This window comes from Natator depressus, chromosome 6 (assembly GCF_965152275.1).
Source record: "Natator depressus isolate rNatDep1 chromosome 6, rNatDep2.hap1, whole genome shotgun sequence".
In the NCBI taxonomy this organism is placed as follows: Eukaryota; Metazoa; Chordata; order Testudines; family Cheloniidae; genus Natator; species Natator depressus.
In genome coordinates this window covers 90,578,480-90,604,906 of record NC_134239.1, presented here as the reverse complement: position 1 = coordinate 90,604,906, position 26,427 = coordinate 90,578,480, and the positions used below count along the sequence as shown (strand labels likewise).

The 26,427-nt window shown below is 49.2% G+C and overlaps 1 protein-coding gene across 1 annotated transcript; it reads left to right on the top strand.

Moving 5' to 3' along the window:
* The first annotated feature begins 1,530 nt into the window (after positions 1-1,530).
* On the top strand, positions 1,531-19,619 carry ANGEL1 (angel homolog 1). The gene is made up of 10 exons (XM_074955993.1): positions 1,531-1,942; positions 6,513-7,112; positions 7,681-7,907; positions 8,917-8,986; positions 9,571-10,004; positions 10,733-10,859; positions 11,697-11,807; positions 12,847-12,916; positions 13,440-13,603; positions 14,653-19,619. The coding sequence occupies exons 1-10, from the start codon at positions 1,549-1,551 to the stop codon at positions 14,811-14,813; spliced, it is 2,358 nt and encodes a 785-aa protein (XP_074812094.1). The 5' UTR covers positions 1,531-1,548; the 3' UTR covers positions 14,814-19,619.
* Positions 19,620-26,427: the final 6,808 nt, after the last annotated feature.

The window sequence follows — 26,427 nt, the reverse complement described above, 5'->3', positions numbered from 1 at the left end:
TGGCAGCAATAAAGTCCAAGGGCAAAAGGTAAAATAGTTTGTACCTTGGGGAAGTTTTAACCTAAGCAGGTAAAAATAAGCTTAGGGGGTTTTCATGCAGGTCCCCACATCTGTACCCTAGAGTTCAGAGTGGGGAAGGAACCTTGACAGAGGGCTTCAGTCAGTCTTCTATTAAAGGAAGGGTTGAAGGACAACATCTCATATGTTCATCAAGGCTACATATGATGACATCACCTGCTTCAGACTGTGCTTTTGCCCACACAGATTTTGTATAATATTTCATAAGATCCTGAAAGGGAGCAATTACACTTGCAAAGTTAGGAAGGCAGCATGATCAATAACTATTCATGCCTAAAATGACTTAATATCTGCAATTGTTCAGTAAGACTATATGCTTTATTGTTTTGATTTTCGAAGGATATGAGATGACTCTTGTTTGAAAATACACGTCCAAAGACTTTTAAGTAGATTTTAAAAAAATGATCTTGTCCCTGTTTAATATGGGGGCATTCTAAGATTTTCTTTAGTGCATCGTCATGGTCTTGATATACTGTTCTGCACACACCTTACAGGATGGATTAGACGGCATTAGGGAATGTTTCTGCAGCTAGATATTACAATCTTTTGTAACGCATTGGCCAATGTGAGTGGAAAAGGTGGTTAGGTACGTGAATTCAGGGCCCATTTGGAGTTGATGGAATTCTTGTTTAGGCCCAGTTTTGATAAACATCCAGCACTATTAAGGTAATGTACAATACAGCCCAGACGGGTGTAATATATGCTGCTCCTGCCTGATTGCCTCCATGGGACACCACACAGCTCTGAGCAGGTATGATTAGGGTTACCATACGTCCAGGTCGTCCCAGACATGGCCTCTTTTTTAGTCTACCGATCTCTGTCCAGGCAGATTTATCAAATAAGAGGAAATGTCTGGGATTTTTTTTTGTGGATCTGATGTTGCCACTCAGAAAGAGCCATCTCCATGCCCTGACTGGTCCCTTCCCATGCACCCTCAGCTGCCAGATCCTGGCCTGCCAAATAAGCGGAGCCACCAAGCGCCTCTCCATCGGGCTACCTGCCCTGCCGTGGGGCCTCAGAACCCAGCTAGGAGGGGTGACCGGGCCAGGGCCATGCTCCCGACCCTAGGGAGGGTGATAGCCCTGCAGGGCTGTGCTGCCTGAAGGCTGGTGCTGTGTCCCGGGCCTGCGCCAATTGCCCTACCACTGTGACAAGGAGCACGACACTGCCCACAACCTCGAGAGTGAGGCCACAGGCACCCCCCCAAATGCCCCCTCCAGCACCCCCCAAATACCCCTCCCTGTACACACACACCCCTCAGGCGCCTCCCAAATACCCCCTCCAGCACCCCCAAATACCCCTCCCAATACACATACCCCTCCAGCATCCCCCAAATACCCCTCCTAGTACACACACATCCATCCAGCATCCCCCAAATACCACTCCCGAACCGTCCCAAATACCACTTTCGGTACACACACCCCTCCCCTCCCTTCCCGCTGGTGCAGCGTCCTCTATTCAGGAACTTGAATGGCAACCCTAGGTGTGAGATGGGCGGATACCCAAACGGGATCACACGCAGCACCGCTTCACAACGCAGACTCATCCACACAGAGGTGGGGACGCGGGGCTGGAAGAGCTGGCGGCCTGGAGCTCCTGGGAAAGTTTACAGGCCTCATCCCCCCAGCTCTGCTCCCCGCCGCGCTCGGTCTCCGGCCCCAGGAGGGACTGACGGGCGGGCGGAGTCCATGCCGGGGGCGCGGGGCAGCGCTGTGCCAAGGCCGGGCCGAGCCGCCGGCGGCTCCCAATAAAGTTGTTGTCGAGGCGGAGCCGGGCTGGGAGAGGATCGGGCCGGGCGGCATGATCGGCACCGTGCTCTGCTACCTGCTGCTGCCCGCGGCGCGGCTCCTCCGGGCCCTCCGAGGTAACAGCCCCCCGCCCCGGACCCCTCCCACGGCCCGTGCGGCCCCGCCCCCGGCCCCGCCGGGAGGACGGCGGCAGGCTGTTGCCTGCGCCCAGGGCTGCAGCCCGGAGCACGGGCCTTATGGACGGTCCTGCAGCCCGCCCTGTCTGGCGGGTCGTGGAGCAGCTAGGTCACCTCGGGCCCGAGGTGGCAGCCCCCCGGGGCGACCCCCCCCAGCTCCCGGGCCTGGGGTGACAGGCCTCCCCGACCCCCCCCCCGGCGGACCCCCCCCAGCTCCCGGGGCTGGAGTGACAGGCCTCCCCTACCCCCACCTCCCGGGGTGACCCCCCCCCTCAGCTCCCGGGCCTGGGGTGACAGGCCTCCCCTACCCCCACCTCCCGGGGTGACCCCCCCCCTCAGCTTCCGGGCCTGGGGTGACAGGCCTCCCCTACCCCCCATCTCCCGGGGCGACCCCCCCCCTCAGCTCCCGGGCCTGGGGTGACAGGCCTCCCCTACCCCCACCTCCCGGGGCGACCCCCCCCCCCTCAGCTCCCGGGGCTGGAGTGACAGGCCTCCCCTACCCCCACTTCCCGGGGCGACCCCCCCCTCAGCTCCCGGGCCTGGGGTGACAGGCCTCCCCTACCCCCACCTCCCGGGGCGACCCCCCCCCCCGAGCTCCCGGGCCTGGGGTGACAGGCCTCCCTGACCCCCCCCCGGCAACCCCCCCTCAGCTTCTGGGCCTGGGGTGACAGGCCTCCCCGAACCCCCCTGGTGACCCCCCCCTCTGCTCCCGGGCCCGGGGTGACAGGCCTCCCCTACCCCCACCTCCCGGGGTGACCCCCCCCCTCAGCTTCCAGGCCTGGGGTGACAGGCCTCCCCGAACCCCCCTGGTGACCCCCCCCCCTGCTCCCGGGCCCGGGGTGACAGGCCTCCCCTACCCCCACCTCCCGGGGTGACCCCCCCCTCAGCTTCCGGGCCTGGGGTGACAGGCCTCCCCTACCCCCCATCTCCCAGGGCAACCCCCCCCCCCCAGCTCCCGGGCCTGGGGTGACAGGCCTCTCCTACCCCCACCTCCCGGGGCGACCCCCCCCTCAGCTCCCGGGCCTGGGGTGACAGGCCTCCCCGAACCCCCCTGGTGACCCCCCCCTCTGCTCCCGGGCCCGGGGTGACAGGCCTCCCCTACCCCCACCTCCCGGGGCGACCCCCCCTCCCCGAGCTCCCGGGCCCGGGGTGACAGGCCTCCCCGGTCCCCCCCGCGGCCTCCCCCCCCCAGCTCCCGGGCCTGGGGTGACAGGCCTCCCCTACCCCCCCGGCAACCCCCCCCTCAGCTCCCGGGCCTGGGGTGACAGGCCTCTCCTACCCCCACCTCCCGGGGCGACCCCCCCTCAGCTCCCGGGCCTGGAGTGACAGGCCTCCCCGAACCCCCCGGCAACCCCCCTCCAGCTCCCGGGCCTGGGGTGACAGTCCTCCCCTACCCCCACCTCCCGGGGCGACCACCCGCCTCTGCTCCCTAGCCTGGGATATCAGGCCTCCCCTCACCCTGGGGAAATGCCCCTCAGCTCCTGGGCCTGGGGTGATAGGTCCCCCCTCCTCCTCAGAGTGACCCTCCTCAACTCCCGAGCATGGGGTGAACCTGGCTCTCACTGATGTTTCCTGGAGAGACCAGCTCTCCCAGGCCTTCTTAGGTACTTCCCCCAGCTCTCCCCAGGGAACTCTGGGGAGACCGAGGAACCCCAAGGAGACCAAATTCTCCCAGGCTGTTTTGGATAGCCCCTTGCCTGATTATTATTGTTTATATAGGCCTAGCAACAGTGCTAAAATCATGGGGGACCCTGAATGTCAGGTATCTTGCTTTAATTTAAACAGTAGTGAGACTAAAGAAGTGAGGTAGCCCCTACAACTAGTAAGGGGGCCCACTGTCCAGCCCTCCCTCCAGTCCCTCTGTAATTTAAGCACTGTTTAGCAGTGATCTAAGTGCTTTCACATCAGAAGACAATGTCCCTGCCTTGAGGAGCTTGAGCGCTAGGCAGATGGAGGCAGGGCTAAGAGGCATCTGAAGCTGTGCTCTAGAGCTGGCTGAACAATTATTCAGTTTCTCTCTCTCTCTCTGTTTTAAAGGAGTAAAAGGATTAGTAGTCATCTAATTTGACAGCTAATCAGAGGAGGGTTTAAAAGAGAGAGTGGAGGCTTGGTGGAGTGGTCAGGTGAGACCATCTCTAGGTCTTCCTCCCAGGCCTGACCATTGTGTACAAGGGAGAGCAGCTCCTCCAGACCTCAGGAAACTCTAATTCTGATTGCTCTATTGCTAATAGTCAGCACTAGCCTGGGGAGCCCGTCTCTCCAGTAGATACACTGCTGCCTGTTTTTTTTAAGCAGAGGTCCGCAATCTGTGGGGCATGCCCCCCTAGGAGGCGGAGCTGGGGCCTGGGCCAGCCCCCACGAGGGGTGGAGAGAGAGTGCCACTCAGCTCTGCTCCTGTCTCCCGCTGTTGGCCCCTCGCCCGGGGATCAGCTGCCAGCCCCACACCCGGGGCTCTGCTCTCAGCCCCATGTCCAGGGATCTGCTCCCAGCCGCTGGCCCCATGGCCAGGGTCCTGGCTACCAGCCCTGCACCTGGGGTTCAGCTGTCGGCCACAGCTGCTGGTCGAGGCTCCACTCCCACCCCAAGCTGTGGCCCTAGCCTCAGCCCCCTTACCCTTTCTGTGTTTCCCCCCTCCCAGAGCCACGGCCCCGCTCCCGGCTCGGGGGTGGCAGCGTGTGAACAGGGGTAAGGGTGGCGGGGCGAGGTAAAAAGTTTGGGGGCCACTGCAGTAGATCATTCTTCTTGGGGGAATGTACTTAAAGCAAACAATTTCAAGGGGAATGTCTTTAGAAAATTATATTTTAATTTTTTTTCCACTTTATACATCCTCCCCCATCAAAATAAAATAAAATAGGGTGCATCCGAAACCAAGTGCCTTGAGAATATTTAAAAATACATTTTTATAAGCGCTTGTCTACGCATGCAGTTACTCTGAAATACCTAATCCATTCTAAATTCACACCCTACCTTATTTTGGAAAAGCATTTATGTGTAGACAAACTCTGATTTGTAGTTTCATTCATTTCTCTTACCATTCTTACTCCTCAATCTCCAGTGAGCAATATCCAGGTTAAAGAGGGATAGAAAATGAATGATTTGCAGAGAACACAATATGCTAATCAGTAATGGGGATATGGTTGCACAGAGATATTAGCAAAAACACAAATGCTTTTATCATCTTGAAGAGTATAAAGGAGAAATACTAGTGAAACTAGTATGTTCTTGTGTTGAGCATGCACTGAAGTATTTGGCCCATTACAGATGTCAGTCACCGCCATCGGGTGAATATCATGGTCTTCCTATTCTCAGATCATGGTTTCTTTCATGGTAGTGTTTTCACTAATGGGGCTTTTCCATCTTTAACTTCCATGTTTGTGCTTCCTTGTTGGTCTCTCCACTCCTTTTCTTATATGCATTTGAAAAGACAATTCAATGTGGAATGGGTCTTCTATATTGGGTCTCTGCAATTATGGAAATTCCTGGTATCTAAACATGCTGCCAGCTGAGGACCCCTTGTTCATTTCCTGAAAATTCACCCATTCCAAAGGTCAGCTGCTAGAACTTCCTTCCTGATGTCTCTGCCCCATGTGGCTAAATGTATCTGTATCTGTGTTTGTATAGAAGATGCTAAAGAAGGGCAGTACTATAGCTTAGATCAGGGGTGGGCAAACTTTTTGGCCTGAGGGCCACATCAGGGTTGCGAAACTGTGTGGAGGGCTGGGTAGGGAAGGCTGTGCCTCCCCAGACAGCCTGGCCCCCGCCCCCTATCCACCCCCTCCCACTTTCCTCCCCCTGACTGTCCCCTCAGAACCCCCAACCCATCCAACCCTCCCTGCTCCTTGTCCTCTGACCACCCCCTCCCGGGACCCACACCCCTAACTGCCCCTGGGACTCCTCCCTTATCCAAACCCCTTGCTCCCTGTCCTCTGACTGTCCCAATCCCTATCCAACCCCCCTGCTCCTTGTCCCCTGACCACCCCCTCCCAGGACCCCACCCCGTATCCAACCACTCCCCGCCCTCTTACCATGCCGCTCAGAGCAGCAGGAGCTCGCAGCCCCACCGCACGGCTGGAGCCTGCAGCGCTGCCCGGCAAGAGCGGCGGGCAAGAGCGTGGGCGGTACAGCGAGCTGAGGCTGTGGGGGAGGGAGGACAGCAGGGGAGGGGCCGGGGACTATCTTCCCTGGCTGGGAGCTCAAGGGCCGGGCAGGACGGTCCCGCGGGCCGGAGTTTGCCCACCTCTGGCTTAGATGCTGCTCTGCTGACCACCTATTGCATTGTATAAATAATAATATAAAACCAGCTTAAATTTTACTTTCAGTTAAACCAGCACCAGCTCACTGAAGTCAATGGCATTGTACCGGCATAACTAAAGTCAGAATATGGTCCAAGAGGCAGCCTTAATTACTGAGAACTATAACTATGCAACTATGCATTTCTCTAGCCTAAATAAGCCAATAAGTGAAGAGAGCTGTGGATTTTAACCATTGTCTTGTATTGACTTCCTCACAGATGCTTTCTTTACGTGTCGAAAGAATGTGCTTCTGGCGAAGAGCCCGACCACCCAGGTAGGGGGTATCTCTTCTGTACCCAGCAGGAGGTCAGTCCCAGAAGAGCAGGAAGCCCTGCTGCAGCAGCAGCTGGAGGCGGAAGCTGGTGGGCTGCACAGCAGTGAGAGTCCTCTCGTGGTGGCGAAGGTGTCAGCCACACTGCCTAGTGACTGGCTGGAAGGCTCAGAATTATTGATGACCAGCCTTAGCAATCTGAATGTGGCTTCAGAGGTCACATGGTGCAGTGATCAGCAAGACGATGAGCTACATACATTAATATCTCTAGGACCAAAGGAGCATGCTGCAGTAACACTGGCAAAATTACCAGAAGAGGAAAGTGTGGCTATGGTGGGCATTGCAGCATGGCCAGCTGTAAGGACACAGACCGATCACCAGATTAGTGGCTGCACCCCTTCAGCCCTGGAAAGGGAGGATGAAGATACTGCTGTGCTGGACTGGAGCTTAGTGCATGACACAGAGATAGTGCCAGTGGAGGCCACAGCCTGGCCCTTTTATGACACAGGACAATTCCAGCCTTTTCCAGCAGAGAGACCTTACCACGGTCAGTAGTAATACAGCCTTTTTTGATTCTGAGCATGCAGTGCTAGATTGGGATGAGGTAGTGTAACAAAACTTTCTGATCTCCCTGCATGTGGATGCTAAATCCTGGGTGAGCTGGGTATGTCTGCACTTGCTGTCTGTTAGGCAGAGGTTGCATCTTGCCATGCCAGGATGGTTGCATCTGGTAATGAAAATGATAAAAGTAATCTTTCCTGATGGAAAGGCCAAGACTTCTGGCATTATTGGGTTGGCTAGTGTTGCTAATCACAATTCCTGTGAAGTTAACATAAGTGCCCACTTCATATTGGAGATGGCCTCCAAAGAATGGCTTGAGTTTTTCTAAAACATTTTCTCCCCACTAGGACCCTGCCATTCCATCCCTGTTGACAGCTATTCAGATTAATCAAAGAAAATCATCCGAGGGCCGATTTAGAGTTCAAAATGCCCAGATTCAGGGAACAAGAGAACAGCTAATCCCAGTGCCCCAGCTAGCAGGGGCATTCCAGGAAATAGGACAGGGAAGGATACCCAGCATATATCTGACCTGTCTTCCTCTCTCTTACATATAGAGATTTTATGGAGGGACTGGGAGGATCTCTCTACACGGTTTGCGGTTTCAGAGCTGGGCTCAGAGAATGGGCCTCTGTTTGAATTCCGAGTCATGTCTTACAACATTCTGGCCCAGGACCTGGTGGAGCAGAGCCGTGATCTCTACCTGCATTGCCAACCAGATATCCTGGACTGGAGCTATCGTCTCCCAAACCTCTTGCAGGAAATCCAGCACTGGGACCCTGATGTGAGTACTACCCAGGCCCTTTCATGTCCGCTATCACCAGAGTTTTTGGGGTGTGAAGCCAGTGCCTCTGGAGTTATTAGGGTCCCTGGTTATGTGCCCACTGGCTCCTATAACCTTACTAGGATCTATTCTTTGATTGGAGGGGCTCAACTTTTCCTAATAGAAGTGGGAGCAGGACAGCCTGCTGCAGTCCTTGGCGAGGAGGCAGAGCCTATAGGGCAGTCTGGAACAAGCCCAGAGAAGAGGCCTACATGAGGGTGGACTTCCTGTTCCTTGCTTACTTCTGTATTCCTCAGGCTAGCTTAGCATGCTGAGGAAGAAGTGTGCTCACTGCTAAGGATGAGAAGTGAATTTTATTTCACTCTTGCTTCCCCACTGGATAACTGAAGGAGAAGTATGTGCTTCAGAAGTTGTCCTGCATGCTCTGTCTCAGTGGTTCTCAACCAAGGGTACGTGTACCCCTGGGGGTAGCAGAGGACTTCCAGGGAGTACATCAACTCATCTAGATATTTGCCTAGTTTTACAACAGGCTACATAAAAAGCACTAGCAAAGTCAGTACAAACTAAAATATCATAGACAATGATTTGTTTATACTGCTCTGTATACTATACACTGAAATGTAAGTACAATATTTATATTCCAATTGATTTATTTTATAATTATGTAGTAAAAATGAGAAAGTAAGCAATTTTTCAGTAATAGTGTGCTATGACACTTTTGCATTTTTATGACTGATTTTGTAAGCAAGTAGTTTTTAAGTGACATGAAACTTGGGGGTACACAAGACAAATCAGAAAGAGGTACAGTCCTCTGGAAAGGTTGAGAGCCAGTGCTCTAGCTGGAGGAAAAGTTGCTTAGACAGCATTTCTTGGTGAAGGGGTTAAGTGTGGGAAACTGTTTTTCCCTCTCTTCCCTCACTGTCCCAACTCCTCTCCCCTCTCCACAAAAACTCCCCAAAGCAATTGCCAAACAATGGCGGAGTGAGCTAGGTCTCTGCCTTCCTTGCAGGTTCTGTGTCTCCAGGAAGTGCAGGAGAATCACTACCGGGAGCAGCTGGAGCCAACATTTAGGATGATGGGTATGTCCCTCTCTTTTCTACAGGTTTGGCTGAGACTTGCTGAGAACACTCCATGTTGATAGCTCCAGAGCTATACTTCTGTTTACAGAAGTAGTCCCCACCCCAGGTTTTGATGGCCACATTTCTGAAGCTGTCTGCACCCTTTCAATTGTTGTCCTGTTCTTGTTGTGACCGATTCTTCCCCAGATTGGCTGATGAAAGCAACAAAACTCATCAGGGGCCTGGCTTATATAGAGAGAACAAAAGACACTTGATAGTACATGATGGCTAACGGGACAGTACTGCCTACAAGGGTATGAGCCAGAGGACGAGAGATTGATTAGAGCATCCCTGAGGGCATAACTAGAAGTATGGGCCGAAAATGAGCAAGAGGAAAATTCAAACTGGGTATTAAGAAAGTCTTCCTGCCAGTGAGGTCTGCTGGACTGCGGAACAGTCCACCATGGGGAGTAGTGGGAGCTCCATAGGTTGTGCTATTTAAACCCTGCAAAACAGATTTCCTATACTTTGCTACATCTTACTAAAGAGGAGCCAAGGCTCCTGGCCATTTTGGGCCCTCCTGATGGATGGTGGTTTTTTTTCAGGCTTTGTGTGCTTATACAAACGGAGAACAGGAAAAAAGACAGATGGCTGCGCAGTTTGCTACAAGCACAGCAGGTTCCAGCTGATCAGTGCCAGCCCTGTAGAATATTTCCGGCCTGGCCTGGACATCCTAAACAGAGACAATGTGGGTTTGGTGCTGCTGCTGCAACCTCTACTCCCAGAGGATGTAGGACAGAAGGCAACAAGCCCCCTGTGTGTGGCTAACACTCACGTGCTGTATAATCCCCGCCGAGGAGATATCAAACTTGCACAGATGGCCTTGCTCCTAGCAGAGGTTGACAAGGTTGTGAAAACTGTTGAGCGCGGCTACTGTCCTGTCATCTTATGTGGAGACCTGAACGCTGTGCCTGACTCTCCATTGTACAAGTTCATCCGGAATGGTCTGCTCTCCTACCATGGGATGCCAGCCTGGAAGGTAGGTGTAGACAGGGAATGTCATGGAGCAGCTCTTTGGGTTGGAGGGAGTGGAGTATTTATATAGTTGTGTCTCTGATCACTATTATGAGGCTACTTCCTCTTATAAAGAATGAGCCCCACTCAGCAGCAAATTCATAGACGTACAGTACATTGTGACAACAGTGGAGGTTACCGAAGCAGAGAGAATTTTTAAAATCTTGTTTCTTTTTCACCGCTGATGTTGCTTGTTTGTGATGTTAGCTCAGGTGGTGAAACTGGACTGGTCAGTTCATCATTGTCCTTCACTCATCCATCTCTGTTGTACTTGGGTGATAGTAACTGTAGGGGGAGGTGCAAATCCATATTCATGGAAATATTATCTAAAGGTTGGGCCTAAACCTAGTTCTGTTCCTGAAATATACACCCATGCAAGCACTGCTCCTTTATACATACTCTCTGTGGCTGTGCACCCAAACACGTACCAACCTCGCTTTCAAAATGGTTTGAATGAAATATTTCAAACACAATTTTTTTTTTCTTTCCCCACACCTTCGTTTTACTACATGTTCCCAAGCTAGTAGCTGCACCACAGATTTACATGATACTTATTCTGTGCCAGTGGTAGTGCTGGGGTTTGGTTCTGTGTGGGGGCTGTGTGTTGTGCCTGTGCACGTTGCTGGCCTCGCTTTAACTATTTTCCTCCTGGTGCTTTGTTCCCCTCACCTTTACCCTGCTGCCTTTATGCAGGTTTCTGGACAGGAAGACTTCTCCCAGCAGCTGCACCAGCGGAAGCTGCAGACCCCACTCTGGCACAGCTGTCTGGGTATAACGGACAACTGTCAATATGTCACTCTTTGCCAGCCAAAGAAATCAGGTGAGCTGTGGTGTGAACGTGGGCTCAACGAAGATGATTATTGTGTGGGTCTTGCTCCCTCTCACTGAGCTGCAGTCTCCACTCTTGGCAGGACATTGACACAACCTCCAGGGCAGAACTGGGGAATGTGCTGCACCAGGCACTCTCCTTGACATGGATTCTCTCCTCTCAGAGTACCTGATTTGAACTGTATCACTTGTATGCCCCACAACTCAACTCAGCCTGGGTTTCTGCCATCTTCCTGCACTTGTTGGAAGCTGAATGTCCCACAGTACTTCACATATCGTAGTCATATTTGGGATACACTTGAAGGGCCTTGTCTTTTTCTTCAAAGCGCTATGTGATGTAGAGCCCATTTAGGCTCTCACTCTGCTCTCCAGAGATGCTTCAGCATATGAAGCCCAGGCCAGGGTGTTCTTGGTGGAAGCTTGGTGGATATAAACTCCCTAGAAATCAGGCTGAACCCATATCTCTTTTTTCCCCCCTTCAAGCTGGAGTTTCCTAACATGTGTGTCATAAACACCCCAAATGCCTTGCTTTGAAATTGACTGGTATCTTGCCACTGTAGACCATATTTTGGGAAGGGGAAGCTCTTAAGTTGTGGAACCCCCAGATACCACAGTGATGGGTGCATCAGCAATAGGTATTACAGTAGCTGGGCTGCAGTCTAGACAGTCTCTTCCTCTTCTATCACCATGTCTATTCTATATTCAGGTTCTTATATTGTGCCCATCACCATGGCATTCATGTACTCTGGTAGTATTTTTGGCATGGAAACCTAAAGAGAGAGCTGACTTCTTGGTTATTTCCTTCCTTTGAACTGGCTCTGCGCTGCAGACAGACGCAAGTACAGCCGGGACTTCCTGCTTCAGTTCCGTTTCTGTGATGCTGCCTGTGAACGACCTGCACATCTGATTCTGCAGAAGGGTGTGACAGATGTTAAACCAGGTACTGGAGCAAGTTCTCCCTACTTCAACATCTTTTCTGCGGCATAAGCTGCCTTTGGCAAGACTTGAAGCCAGCAAGCGGAGACCAGTCTTGGCTTGTGATTGGCTGGATGAGTCCCAGAAAAGACAAGGATTGGGGAAGGTGGGAGCCCACCATTGCATCATACTCCTGTGGTCACAAGTGGATTCCATAAGGGCTCAGCAACAGCTCTCAGCTACTGACTTGCTCCTTGTATAGCAAGTCTTGCTTTGCTGATTTATGTGTTTTACACCCTGTGTGGAGAGGAATGGAAGAGAGGGTTCAGTCTATTTTCTGTCCTCCCTTTGTTTTGGAGAGGGGCAAGTATTTTTCCATTCCTTCTGCGCTTCCAGATCCACTGGAAGAAATTCATGGTGGCACCTGAGCTGCCTCAGTGCTAATATGGGTGGCATCAGCAGGTGACCACAAGCTGGCATTAGATCTGCTACTAAAAAAGCAGAACCTCTCCTCATCTCTGTGCCTTTTGACATGTTTGGTTCTGTTCTCCTCATTCCCTACCTCCTCTGGGCTGGCAACCCATTTCATGATCCCAATTCTGTGACTGTCTGAGTTTCTCTGACAGCAGAGGTTGTAGTACAGGGCCACAGGGATCGGCCTCTGGGCAAAGGTGATGTCCGCAGCTCTACGCACAGGAGCTGATTGACCTGGATAAGTTGGTTGCACTAATTTGCTCCCGGGATCGGCCCACTGACTTTTTGGGGGAGGGAGGTAGGGGTTAGGCTTTGTTTTTGGCCTGGTATCAACTTGTTACTCTTTCAGCACCACTGTACCTAGGCCTCCTGTCTGAGACCAGGACAGTTTGCATTCAGCTTTGGAACTTTGCCCTGACTTTCCAGCATGTACTGTCACTCCTGAGGGTGCCTATCCAGGAGGTCAGGAGGACTCTTGGTGCTGCAATAAGAGACCTTTTGGGTCCTGGGAGGAACTTTCAAACTCAAAATGAACAAACTGCTTCAGGACCAGTGGCATGTAAAATTGGAATCTCTCTGCTCCTTTTTAGATCGTCCTGCACATTGGCCCAAGCATCTCACCATGGTGAATGATCCTGATCCAGAGCTCTTCTTCCCAAGGTAACCTGGAGGGAGGGAAACTTCAGCTGGGCCCTGTGAAGTTAGTGGCACCCCTCCTTGGAGTGGCCATGGTGGGGTGCTTGGAAAATGGGCACAGAAAGCTAAATTAATGTCAAGGTTTAAATAATTCCATGGTCCCTTCTCCCAGGCTAGAAAAAGAACACAACAGGGATGGGAAAGAATCAGAAAAATCTGTCTACAACTGGCCAGATCCATACCAGGCTGCACAAGCAGCTGGGAGCTTCCATGCCAACACTGGGTTGGTGCTGCAGGTCAGGAAAGCAGTGCGTTGGCAGAACTGTATGTTGGTGGTGAGGGAGCCCCTGTCCACTCAATGTCTTAGTAGAAATGGCCTTAATAGTCCCTCACTGATATAAGCATTAAAATATATTGAAAAATATGTGTAGAAATAGTCTACAAACAGCTGCATCAGGAATGTGGCTTAGTTTGCTTAGATTCCAACACTGAGCTTTGCATCCCCTCTCCCATGTGAGGGAATGGGGGAACTGTTTCTCCTCTGCAGGTTTCCAGGTGTTATCCAGCATGGCCTTAATCTGACTTCTGCCTATAGCCACTTCTTGCCCCAGAGAGGTCGCCCTGAGGTCACAACCATGCCCATGGGCCTTGGCGCTACAGTTGATTATATCTTCTACTCGGCAGAGCCCATTGAGAATGGGAACAAAGAGGGTGAGTGTGGCAACATTGGGCCTCCTGAGAGCTTATCCCCACTGTGCTAGGAGGGAGCTGTGTAGTACAGCAAAATGGAGCTCATCATGGTGGGCAGTGTCTCTCCACCATGGCAGGAGTGGGCCGCTGGGTGTGGCAGCATGCAGTTTCCAGGGATCTGTGCCCAGTAGGGGCTGAGTGATGTACTGTGGGGAAATGCTGTCCTCCCCAGCTGAGGTGACAAGATCTCTATTTTATGCTATTGAGGAGATACAATAGTTCTGCCTGTCCTGACCATAGTTTTTAAGGGGAAATCAAAGTAGAATGGAATGTTACTTTCTTGTTGCCCAACACTTCGCCTTGGGTTCACCTAGCATATGCCCTGGAACAGCCCCACAGGCAGTTGGCATTGAGATCTTGACTCCTCTGGCCTGGTAGTTTGTATCTTTCGAGGCAGCATAGACCATCTGTAGGAGGCACCCCACTTCACCTCCAGGTGATACCCCCTGCAAGCGTCACACTGTTTGAAGGAGTTGAGTTGATGAGGCTCTGCAAGTAACGGCATCCAGCTCCTATGCCCTCTGAGGCCAAGATCAGCTCAGCATGGGCTCTTTGGGGGTGTGGTGGGAATAGAGTGCGAAGAGTCTCCACAAGTCAAATTTTGTTTCCCCCGAGCCTATGGCTCATTGGGCTGACACGGTTAAGGCATGTCAGTTTCATAGCCAATGGTACACAAGTCTCTTCAAGTAGAGGCCTAAATTCACCTCTGGGAATTTGAGTGCTACTAGCAAGAGCTTCCTTGTGAACAGCTGCATGATGACTGCAGTGTGTGTTGCAGCTCCTGTGTGTGCCGGAGCATGAATCCATATATCAGTAGCAGTCTAGGGTGCCTGTTGCTATAGTCGAAGAGGGCACGAAGAGGGACATGTTGTTTTGTATAGGCTGTCTGTGTGGATACACCCTTGCTTCCCTGACTGTGCAGCATATGCTAGCTGCCCTGTGTCTGCGCAAAGAGTTTGAGCACGAAGATCCAGTCTCCATCTGACATGTCCTTCCCATTCCCTTGCCAGGTCGCAGGCTATATCGAGATGGAGCCCTGAAGCTGCTTGGCCGCCTCTCCCTGCTCTCCGAAGATGTCCTGTGGTTGGCAAATGGCTTACCCAATCCCTTTTGCTCATCTGATCACCTCTGTCTGCTGGCTAGCTTTGGCTTGGAGATCTCCAGTGCCTGAGAGAGGGGGATTGTGTGGGTCCCCTCAGACAAGCTCGACTGAATGCAGAATACAGAAATTGTGCATTCAGAGCCTCAGTTGGCTCGCAGGAAACTTCCTTTCCATTTCCCCCCATCCTCGATGTAACCGGAGCATGAGGGGGCCAGGAAGATTGAACCCTTCCCTGCATTGCTACTCCATGGGACTCCATTACTGGCTGATGCCCAGTTGTTCTTTGGCTGCACTCTCTCTTAAAGGGACCCGGGCAATTAACTTCCTTACCTATTTGGTCCGGCAACCTCTGGCAGATGTTCTAGCTGTGATGTTCTTACACTGCAGGAATCAACATGACTTCCGCTTATTTACTTGTCTCTGTGTGCTGCTCCTCAGTGATCTGGGAAAGATCAGGTGCAGTTTTGAGACTCGTGTGGGCTTTTTTTTAGTTGGCTACTTGCTGCCAACACCAGGGGGTGCGCCCAATCATCATCTGCCACACTAAAATGGTGATTTTTAATTTCCTAGCAACAGTGTATGGAATGCATTCCCCTTGGATTCACCCAAGCATCCCTTCTGTCATCTGTAACTTAAGATAAGACTGGGCTTGATGGTGGCTCGGAAATGGAATTGAAGTAGCCTTTACCTAGGGATACCTAAAGAGAGTTTCCATCAGGTTCACCCAGGTCTGCACCCAGCACACGCATCGGCAGAGTGAGAGTTTTAAGTTTCAATAACTTTCTGTAGGGAGCTTTCTATCGTTACGAGACCACTGTACCAATAAGGTCTGACACAAGGATCAGTGTGATATGGAGGTGCTGGTTCTCCAGAACCATCATAGAAAGCCCTGGAATTGCCACAGCAGAAATCTGAGATCCTTGGAAAGGCTCCCTCACTGCCTTCCTGACCATCTCAGAACAGTTCCTAGTACCTCTCTTGGCACTTATAAGTGATAGAGAAGGATTTGCCAAGGCCTTTCCTACGGGTTTTATGCAGGGCGAACAGTGGATAGCTCTGGACTGATAAGAATGTGAGAGTGATGAAGGGCTGTGGTCATAGCTGCTTGCAGAACAATGCTAAAGAGAGAAGGGGTGCCAAAGGAAGTGGAGGAATAGCTGCTTCCTCTTCCTTTTAGTAGGTACTTCACTGGTCTGCAAAATGTAGTAGTCAAGGCTCAGGACAGATCAGATGTCCTCCTGGCCAAACATGTTGTTTTGTGTGCATATTATTGCCCCGTTCTGGATCTATCCTGTAAAGGGACCTGAGCTGATAGGAGCTGCTCTTCTGTCTGTGATTTGGAGCCCTATCAGTTTGGAGCCAAAGCTTCAATACTTGGATCCCATTGTAGCCTTATTGTCATGTGTGTTGATGATATATTCACTGGTCAGCAGTGGCTTGTTGCTAGTTCTTTTGGGGGTTTTTTTGGTGCTGGACCCTGCAGGTCAGATTCCTCAGCATGACCTGACTGTTGGTGCTCAGTATTTATCAATGAGTTATGAGAAGAATGTTAGCAGAAGAGTTCTCCACCCTTAAACTCCACTTCTGGGGCTGAGAAATCTCCTGACCCTGTCTTAGCCAGGTTTTCGGGGGGGAGGAGGGTGAGAAGCTTGAAATAACTATAACTGGATTGTTTTGAATAATGCATTAGAGAGGTTTAAGTGTTTTAAGTGTTACTTTCTTAAACATCTTATTTGAAAAATAAAATTTTATAATTTCAGAAAAAATGCACAGTAAAAGTGGCTGCTGGGGCTCCTGAGGCAGAGCCCCCTCCCCTTAGGGACCTAGTTACACTTCAGTTGGTTTTGTGTGGAAGAGGCGTGGGGTAGGGTGTTAGCTGTGCAAGGGTCATGGCAAGAAGTGGGGAGAGGTTGGGCCTAGCTGATAATCTGTATAAACTAGGCATTCATATCAAACAGGCCACAAAAAGCCCCAACCCCTGATGCCATTCTGGCATAGCTCATTTGGGCTGTTCTAAAACAGCTTCTAAAACTAAAGTGAGCTCAACCCATGAACCTTTCTTCTGAAAGTAGAGGCTATTGCTGGTTCCTAGAGCCTATGTCCAATCTTCAGGTTCTCTCAGCAGCTCAGCCAGACCTTCCTTATTGGGCTCCCATGTTATCTTTACAGTGGGGTAAGAGAAAACTGTATCTGTATGTCCTTTTCCTCTCACCCCATTCTGTTGGGAGTGATGTCTGCCTACCTGTGGGTGACTGGACCTATTCTTACCCTGATGTGGGAAGTGGGTGAGTAGGATTCTATTGTCCATTTGTGTGCGTGCTGTCCAATAATCTGTTGTGGGGGAGTAGGATTGTAGGGGCAGATCCACAAAAGGACTTAAGCAACTGAGTCCCAGCTTTAGGCACCACTGCAGTCCATAATGCCCCTGCTCAGCTGCCGCCTATACTCAGTGCTTAAACTTCCCTTGAAGAAGTTCCCCAGGTGCCTGTTTTTGCCACTGGGCATGTGAACTGCTGCCTCATTGTCTCACTCCTAAACCCAGTGCAATCCACATTGAGGAAGTGTGTCCTAACCACTGAACTATGAGAGACTCACATCAGAATAACCCAATCTCTCCGATTGAAGCCGGTCCACATTAATTAAATATGAATTGGGCCAGAGAGAGTGAGAATCATTCCATAGTCCAGAGGCCATAGCACTTACCTGAGAGGTAGAAGATCTCTGTTCAGAACCCTTCTCATAAGACAGAGGAGGGAACTGAACCAGGATCTGCCACATCCCAGGTCAGTACCCTGACCACTGCGCTAAAAGTTACAAGGGAGCCTGGGGCTGCCAGTCTTTTCCTCTCCCTCCCCAGCTGTTTTTTGCAGAGTTAGGTACCCACTTAATTCATTTTCACAAGAAACAGCTTACATGCCTAAGCTGCCTTACTTCAGGAGAGGGGTTCCCAGCTGTGGATCACAAGCAGAGCTAGGTGCCTCCCTGTAGCCCAGACTTAGGTGCCAAACTCTGTGAGAGGGGAAGTGCTTAGGTCACACCCACCTCATCAGTATCTCCCACTGGCTGACTTAGGCAGCTCCTTGCAGTAGCCTGCTGGCTTTTGTGCTTAGGGGCCTGTCACTGCCTATTCATTATATAGGGTGCCTGACTCAGGATTTGTGGATCCCATTGTTGTTCCAGTGATTTTCTAGGTGCCTAAAAGTTAAGTGTTGCAACAATCTAAATCCCTTTGTGGGTCTAGGCCAGGGGTTCTCAAACAGGGTTGTGACTCTTCCGGGGGTTGCAGCTGTCAGCCCCCATCCCCAAACCCCACTTCACCTCCAGCATTTATAATAGTGTTACATATTTTAAAAAGTGTTTTTAGTTAAAAGGGGGTCACACTCAGAGGCATGCTGTGTGAAAGGGGTCACAAATACAAATGCTTGAGAGCCACTAGTCTAGGCCATAGTTGCATGTTTATAAAGTACCTCTTCCCCAACTTATATTGGTTTTGGGGTGGCATTGTTTGGTGGGGTAAATGTAATTGTGAAAAAGTTCCCATAGCTGGTTGCTCTAACAATTGCATTAATTGCTGTAATACTTTTATTTTAACTTCTTTATAATGGGGGTTTCTGTATTTACAAACAAACAAATCCATGTAACCCTTTGCCTGTGAGCTTCTGTTCCTATGTCTGATTGGCTCAAGGTTCTAGGTGAGCCTGAGACTGAAAGTGGCCCATTCTGCACTAACATACTCACAGGCTGGAAACACACACAAGGGGAAAGACTGAAAGGTGGTACTTTGGGAGAAACCCACTGGAAAACTTAAGGCATTCAAAACTAATGCAACTAAGTGCAAAGTATTAGGTAATCACAGCAAAAGCTAATGTTGCAGAGCTTAACTGCAAAGACACTGGCTTAGATTCTAATAGGTAGGTTACACAAGTATATATCTGGAGTAATTTGATTGCCTTCAATGAACTCTGGAAATCCAGATTTTAACCAATGTAACTGATATAAGAATCTGACCAACTATTTAAGCAGCTTAATCTTTTTTTAAATAAAAAAGTTACAATCACACTGAAATGTTTCTAAATGCCACAATGCAAGGGGGACTTTTAAAATTTTGAAACAAAAAGGTGTGTTGTTGTGTAGCCTTCTTTGTATAGCTCTAATGCTGAAATGGCTGAAGGCAGAAAGTTTAAAATTTGGCATAGAAGTAGCCCTCCTTGAGAAATGCTTTTGTGTGTTCTGCTGAAAGTATCACTTAGTGCAGCTGCAGTGCAAATGAGATTTAAAAAAACAACCCAACACTTGGAAAGAAGATTAGGGTGCTCTGTACGTTGAATGAGGTGGGTTGAGCCCTGTTTCATTCACTGCATAGCAAAGTGTCAAGGGAGCTGCAGATTTTCTGTTCCCTCCCCTACAGAGTTTGACTTTCACAGGGAGTCTCCTACAGTACACAGGGGAGAGGACTCTGTGGGAGCCTCACTGAGTGTGCACCATAGGTGGGAGTGGGACAGTATTCTACTGGGGTCCCATTTTTTTGTAGCAGATTCTGGTCAGCCTTTATTCTTCACAACCCCTATAATAAGGGTCAGGGGGGACACCTAGGAAATTCAATTTAAAAAACTAAGGTTTCACAACTAAGCACTCAAGTCAGAAAAGGCCAAAGCTGAAACCGCAGGTGCAGCCTTAATTTTCATGTCTATGTGTTTCCATGCGGTTTTTTAAAATGACATAGTCCTGTAGTATTTCTGAAATAATACCACACAATTTATCTTCTGTGACTTTGAATTTAAATGATGTATGGATTCTGCATGTGTATAAAACATATATTAAATTATATATAGTGTCACTGGAAGACATAACATATATAGATGTAGGGGGTGGAATAGCATAATATGGTATTATTTGAGAATAGCATGTGGGGAGATAATTAAAAATTGTATCATAATGAGTAGTTTGCAGCAGCACACAGGTCAGGTTGCATAGATGGCCTTAACTTAAGCACATCCAGACCCAAATGCTTAACCATGCAACATTAACACTTGCCCTGCATAGTTTTTTTCCTTTTTTTCCAGGAACTCTGGAAACAAAAGGAAATGACACACACACACTGTAAAAATATTAGGACAGGTAATAGTTTCCATGACAAACACTTACTGCTGCAAGAGCATGTTCTCCTCCATAGCCTTTTCCTGACACAGTGGAGCAATACACATTATTCCCAGTTCCCCTTAACTATCTTCCTCTAGACTTCTGCTTTGGCTGACTAATTTTACACTGGGAAAGGCCTTTACAAAAAATAAATAGTTTAACTTAAGAGAACAGGCAAGTGCTGCATCTCCAGGCAGCCCCACCTGTCCCCTCTCCAGGTAATGGCCTAGTCTCCCAAAGCACTCACAGTACATTGAGACTGCAAGGATTCCTTTGACTTGGCATACAGAAACAAGAGTTTCCATGGGAAGAGAATGCAGATAAAAAGTAGCATGGGACATATATCAAATCAGTTGTTTCTTTTGACAGGTTTCAGATTAACAGTCGTGTTAGTCTGTATTCGCAAAAAGAAAAGGAGTACTTGTGGCACCTTAGAGACTAACCAATTTATTTGAGCATAAGCTTTCGTGAGCTACAGCTCACTTCATCGGATGCATGCTGTGGAAAGTACAGAAGATCTTTTTATACACACAAACCATGAAAAAATGGGTGTTTACCACTACAAAAGGTTTTCTCTCCCCCCACCCCACTCTCCTGCTGGTAATAGCTTATCTAAAGTGATCACTCTCCTTACAATGTGTATGATAATCAAGGTGGGCCATTTCCAGCACAAAGCCAGGGTTTAACAAGAACGTCTGGGGGGGGGAGGAAAAAACAAGGGGAAATAGGTTACCTTGCATAATGACTTAGCCACTCCCAGTCTCTATTCAAGCCTAAGTTAATTTCTTTTGAGTAATTCTTTTCTCCTGGAGCATGAAAAGGAACAACAAGAGCAGAACCCAGCCTGGCTGCATTACAGCATATGTGGCTGGTTAAGGACACCCGCACCTGTTGTCAAAACTGACCTCAGTATCTCCTGCAGAGCCAGCAGTGGATGCTTGCACTGTGGGTTTTAGTGAGCAGCCATCACTCAGAGCTACCTCCCTGTCCTGCAGATATATTTTGGGGACAGAACAATGATTTTTCTAAACTTATTTAGAATCTGGTGCAGGAAACTTCTTACCAAGGTGAAACCATTTTAAAGAAGTTCAGAAGTGGTGATTGTGCTTACTGGATTTGGCAGTGCCCTTTTAATGTTTTACTTACTGGGGGAGGGATGACAGCTTGCAGCCACTGGCTTATCTGAGGTGGGGGATGCTGCTTGTCTTGATTTTATCAGCTCTTAGTTTGGCTGACTGAAGTTCTTCTTTTGCTGTAACCTGGGAAGAGAACCCTGGAACTATGCAGATCCTTTCCTCCACACAGAAAAGGCTTTTCCTCCATAGCCAAGTACTTTGGTATGAAATTGAGTGAGAACCCTAGAACTGCAGCAATGAAGCTAAGAACCGGTAGTGGCAGCTTGTGAGCTGGGAGGGGGTCAGTGGTTGAGGGATAGTATGATCTTGTGGACTGGGACCACCCATGTTTTAATCCCAGCTGTTACAGCCTTGGGCAAGCTTCTTCCTTGTTCTTTGTCTCTGTAAACTAACATTCAGCCTGACCTATCCTGCATGGGTGGGTGTAAGGATTAACTGATCAAGTATCATTAATAGCAGCTGCAAAGAGATGGAGGGGGGCATCCACAAAGGGGAATGGTATTGGCAGCATGAGGTGACATGGCACTGTAGATGACATTTACAGCAACTCCCAGCTCTGCTTTTGAAAGGTCTTTTCTCCTAAGATCTTGTGAATCTTGAATTTAGGTGTGATGGGGGAGGGGAATGCTGTAGTAGTTCCATTCAGCAGCTGAGGCAAGTGATGTTTGCCAGTGAGTTTGCTATAAACAGCCCTGCAAATCCACGGATGTAGATATTTGTGGACCATGTTTGCAGATCAGCTGTGGTTACAAATTTTGTACCCATGCAGGGTTCTAGCTATAAACCCCTCTTATGCTAGAAGCATGGGCTGAAGGTTTATGGTGAGGTCACCTTAGGGAAGAAGGGGACAGCCACTGCTTGGCAGGGGGCTTGTTACCATTACTTTTTAATAGTGTAGTAAGGCTTCCTCATTGATGCAGAGCTTATTTCAACTCAGAGGGATCACTGTAAGTTCCATCATGTCCTGCTGGACAGAAAGCAGTAGGACCCCATGTGGTATCTCCCCCACTTTCACTCAGGTGCCTCCTGTAAGCCTTATCAACATCTCCATGTGCTCATGTTCTGCTGTTATTCAGCTCTCTACAGTTAAGCAATACACTTTGTATACGACATACTAAAAGTTGGATCCTCCCTCATGGGGAAAGGACAGTTTTGCAGCTGACTTTCCTTATTAGGCTACTCTGTGCTTTAAGAAAGAATCACCAGAGAGACCACGCTGGTGAGGACATATGCTTCAGAGAGCCTTGGACTGTAAGTTAGAACTCCAGGTTTGGTCAGTACCTGCTGCTCTTGTGAGGACAGCTGGCTGGATCATCTATCGAAGGTTGGTTCTGCTTCCAGGCCATGGCACTCTTTGGACCACCACATCATCTTGAAGTTTGCCTCAGCTTAATTAGCAGTATGAAGAGAGCCTGGCTGCTCAGCTCCTTTCCTCCGGTGTTAGGACGCCACGTATTTCATTCCTGCTCGCTGAGTGGGTTTTGGCTAGCATAGGCATATTGACCAACCCAGAGGAATGAGGGGGATGGTGTAGGGTTCTTTCCCCTTCCCTGTGAAAGCCACCTGTATTTATTCTCTTTTGGTGTTTGAATAGAACACACATCTTTTCCAGAGAGCTAGCCTCACCATATGGCCAGACTAGAAGTTTAAATAGCACCTGGGCTCTGGTTTTACTGATCAGCAACAATGAAAACAGAGACAGTTTTCATTTTGTTCTCTGCACAAGGCAAGAGATGTGCAGATAGGAACTTTTATTTTCTCACGTGAAAGGAGGAGGAAATACTGATATGATACAAGTGCAGTTAAAACTAAATCTAGATACAGGTTCTGTGTTGACTATAGAAAAACAGACCCACAACTGGTTAATTACAAAAAAAAACCACACTTGAAGCAGTCCATAAAGAAAGTCCTTCATTTCTTGGTTAGTTCTGTGCAGTATCAGTGATAAAATGTAAATGGTTCTGTTGCACCACAGAGTAACAGAAACAGGATAAATACTGATGTGCATGGAAGGGACTATGCAAGTCCCACTAGCACCATCTCAGCCCTGACCTGGAGGCTCGAAGGAAAACACTACTCTGCAGAGGTATAGGAGATTCAGTTGCCTTCTTGGCCTAAGCTGGTTTTCTCCTGAGCAGACAGTGCCTAGGCACCACCCTGAGGAAGAGTGGTTGTGATATGAACAAACATCTGTTAAGGAGACCAGCAAGCATTCTGAACTCCCCGAGGAGCACAGCTTGGCTGCGTAAAGACAGACTCCACCTTATTTTGGCAGAGCAGGAGCCAACCAAGAACTGCTGACCTGAGTTGGATCACAGGCTCCCTCCTATGCAGATTCTATACATTAGAGACAGGGCAGCAGTGCAAGACTATTAGAGCACATGGTGCTGTTTCAACGAAGCAGACTCACAAGTAAGACAGAGGGAAAAGAGCATGCCCTGTTTACAGCTGTTCCCTGGATACGTCAATCACAAAGAATAATTCCTAAAACAACTGGCCCAACTCAGTAGCAAGAGCCTCTGCAGTTGGATCAGGCCTACTACTTCCTATCTAGTCCAGACTTCTGCCCCTTAGCAATGTAGGATTCTTTTCTAGGCTGTGGTTTCTTGGCCTTTGTAAGTGACTATTTTAGGGACACTCATGTTCCAGGTTATACCATACCACATGTGAACCAGCCTTTCAGGTGACTTATGGGGTCAGAGTCTGGTTCAGGGTTTTAGCTGCATTACCATGGCAACATTCTTCACGTAAAGCAGCTCTGGTAACAGCAACAAAGAAAATAATTCCTTTTTCTGCTACTGGGCAAATAACTTACCTCTCCTGCTACACACAAACTACATCCAAGACAAGGTTCTGGAGTCATCTACTGTAACTGTCAAGGTATAGAGTACACTATAGAGATGTGCAGTACATATGAACTGGGTGTCACAAGGGGTAGGATAATCACACCTAAATACAAAGCATTACACATCCCCCAGCTGTGGCATACCATGAAATGCAGTAAGCCACTGCAGAGTGGTTTCAGAGCAACACTGGAGTCTCACAAGCCTAGACTATTGCACAGATGCTGATGGAGACCTGAGCCCACTTTTCAGCTGTCAGCCTGGTATATTTGTACCATGCCAGAGTACCCCAGGGCAGAACCCCTTGGTCTCTGTTCATTGCCTCATTTATTTTAAGACAGTTGTAGAATTAAGTTGCTGAAGGGTGTAGAACAAGAGGCCGTGTCTACACCAGCACCAGAGAAGTGTTAGGAAGAACTGTGTTTTGAACCCAGCATTCATATTTGAAAATGGTCTTGCTAACAGGAATTCAGTAAAGGCCCTCTCTCTGTAGCCCTGGTTAACCACATATACCGGGATGGCCAAACTTACTACCCTCCAAGCCACATAAGATAATCTTCAGAAGTTCGAGAGCCACAAGACAAGCACACCCTGCCCCACAGGACAGCGCCTCCTGCGGGGCTGAAGCCCTGAGACCATCCTCCCCACAGGGCAGAAGGCTAGTAGGTGGAGAATGGGGGTGGGGGCATGGAGGGCACCACAAGCCACAATTTGGTCACACCCGACATATACAATGCAGGTATGGTCTGGCTCATGTATGGAGGAACTTCATCCCCCCAGGTTTCAGACTTGCATGGACTAGGGAGTATATAAGGAGGAGAGCCTGAAAAAGTGGGATTTAAACACATAATAAAAACCTCACTGGTGATGTTTTTATAAGACCTTATTAAAAGGACTCCAAGCTAATACTGGACAAAATCCTCTGCCCTGGACTCCACTTGGTTAATGTTTTGCTCTGGAAACATTAAGGATTATCGATTGATCCACGCCAATTGCCTTCATTCAATTCCTAACAACTTTAAACTCACTTTCTTACAGAGGTTTGGGATACAGTGAAAGGACCAACTTTACACTTAAGCTACAACACAGTCCCATCTTTGGGTCTAGCAGTCAGGCTACTACTCTTGGGGCTGGAGGAAACAGACCAGGACAAGCAGCATGGGCAGAGGAGAGAAAGACAGCATTACTACTTAACCGGTGAATTAAGGTTATTAAGCTATATGTCCAGGGTTTCTCATGGCTGGACTGCACCGATTGCTTCCTGGGGCAAAAACTATGTCCTGCTCTCGGCTACAGTGGACTCTGAGGTGGCAGGGAAGGTGGGATTTATACTGAACTGGCTCCTGTCTTGCTATATGCACCATTACAGAGTGGAGAGAAAGAGCAAGAGCAAAAAAGTGGAGGGGAAAAAAAATGATCAGGTCATTACCAATCTCCTGGCACTACCCCAGAGTAGAGATACAGGAGCACTAAGAAGTGGTGGTTCCAAATCCAACACGCAGGCAGCACCAGAACAACAATGCAAGAGGCCTCAGGTAGTCCTCAACTAGGGTTACTCCCCTGAACTGGCTTATGGAAGATACAGCCACAGTCTGATGAGTTCACTCACCCTTTTCCAAGGGAGGGGCTTGACTGCTGCTGTGATCATCTATGATCTGCAGTATGATTCCAGCTTTTGTGGCTTGGACCATCCATGAGACCACCGCAAACTGTTACACTGCTGCACCCAGTAAAGGCACCTCTGTCCTGCAGAACAGTCCTTTGGGGAATGTGTGCAGATAGTATTCTCTCTCTTCTCCGATCACCGTTCCCAGGAGAGGACTAGGGATGCGGAATTTAACACGGGATTTTTGTAACTGGTACAGGATATCTTTCTGTTCAGCCTGGGGGTTTGTCCCCGATGGCCCAGCCTAAGAATAGCAGCTATTGCCACACGCATGAAGCTGCTGATGGCACCTATCACTTACTAGAGGAATAAGGAAGGAGGGCAATTACTGCTGAGATACAAGGAGCACAGCTGTCAAAGTATTTAGACCATATGCACTGTGGATCTGCATAGGAACAAACCAATGCAACATCTACTCTTTTATCAGTGTTGAAAAGTGGACAGCAACAGATGCTTCAGAAGAATTTAAACCCTTCTAATGCATTTAATTATGCAGCTACACCTTGAAAGAGGATATTCATGTCTGGCACCAGCTGGTGAATACACTGAAGGATGAAGAGTAAGAGACCTTGAAAAATATCTACCTGCCACTCATTTTTTAAAATGTATACTTAATTTTCTATACTACTGGCTTCAGTTACAATCTGCATGAACAAGCCACATAGCTTGAATTACAGAGTGGCACAAAACATTTTGTTTCATCCATTCTGTACTGATGATCTTTTAGTGTCACTGAGCTTGCCCTTGCCCTGCTTCTGCAAAAGAATCATTAGCATGCAGCTGACTTCTCAACTGCACAATTCTCTCATTCTTCTCCTATCCATCTACAGAGAGTCAAGGGTGGGATCCATGAAGGGACTTCCTACTCTGAGTGTCACAGTGCCTAACTTTTAGGCATC

Excerpts from the sequence above, each read along its gene's own strand:
- ANGEL1 (XM_074955993.1), top strand. The coding sequence starts at position 1,549 with ATGGCAACCCTAGGTGTGAGATGGGCGGATACCCAAACGGGATCACAC. Across the intron at positions 7,113-7,680 it reads AGCAGAGAGACCTTACCACG|AGATTTTATGGAGGGACTGG; the intron begins GTCAGTAGTAAT and ends TCTTACATATAG. Across the intron at positions 8,987-9,570 it reads GCCAACATTTAGGATGATGG|GCTTTGTGTGCTTATACAAA; the intron begins GTATGTCCCTCT and ends GTTTTTTTTCAG.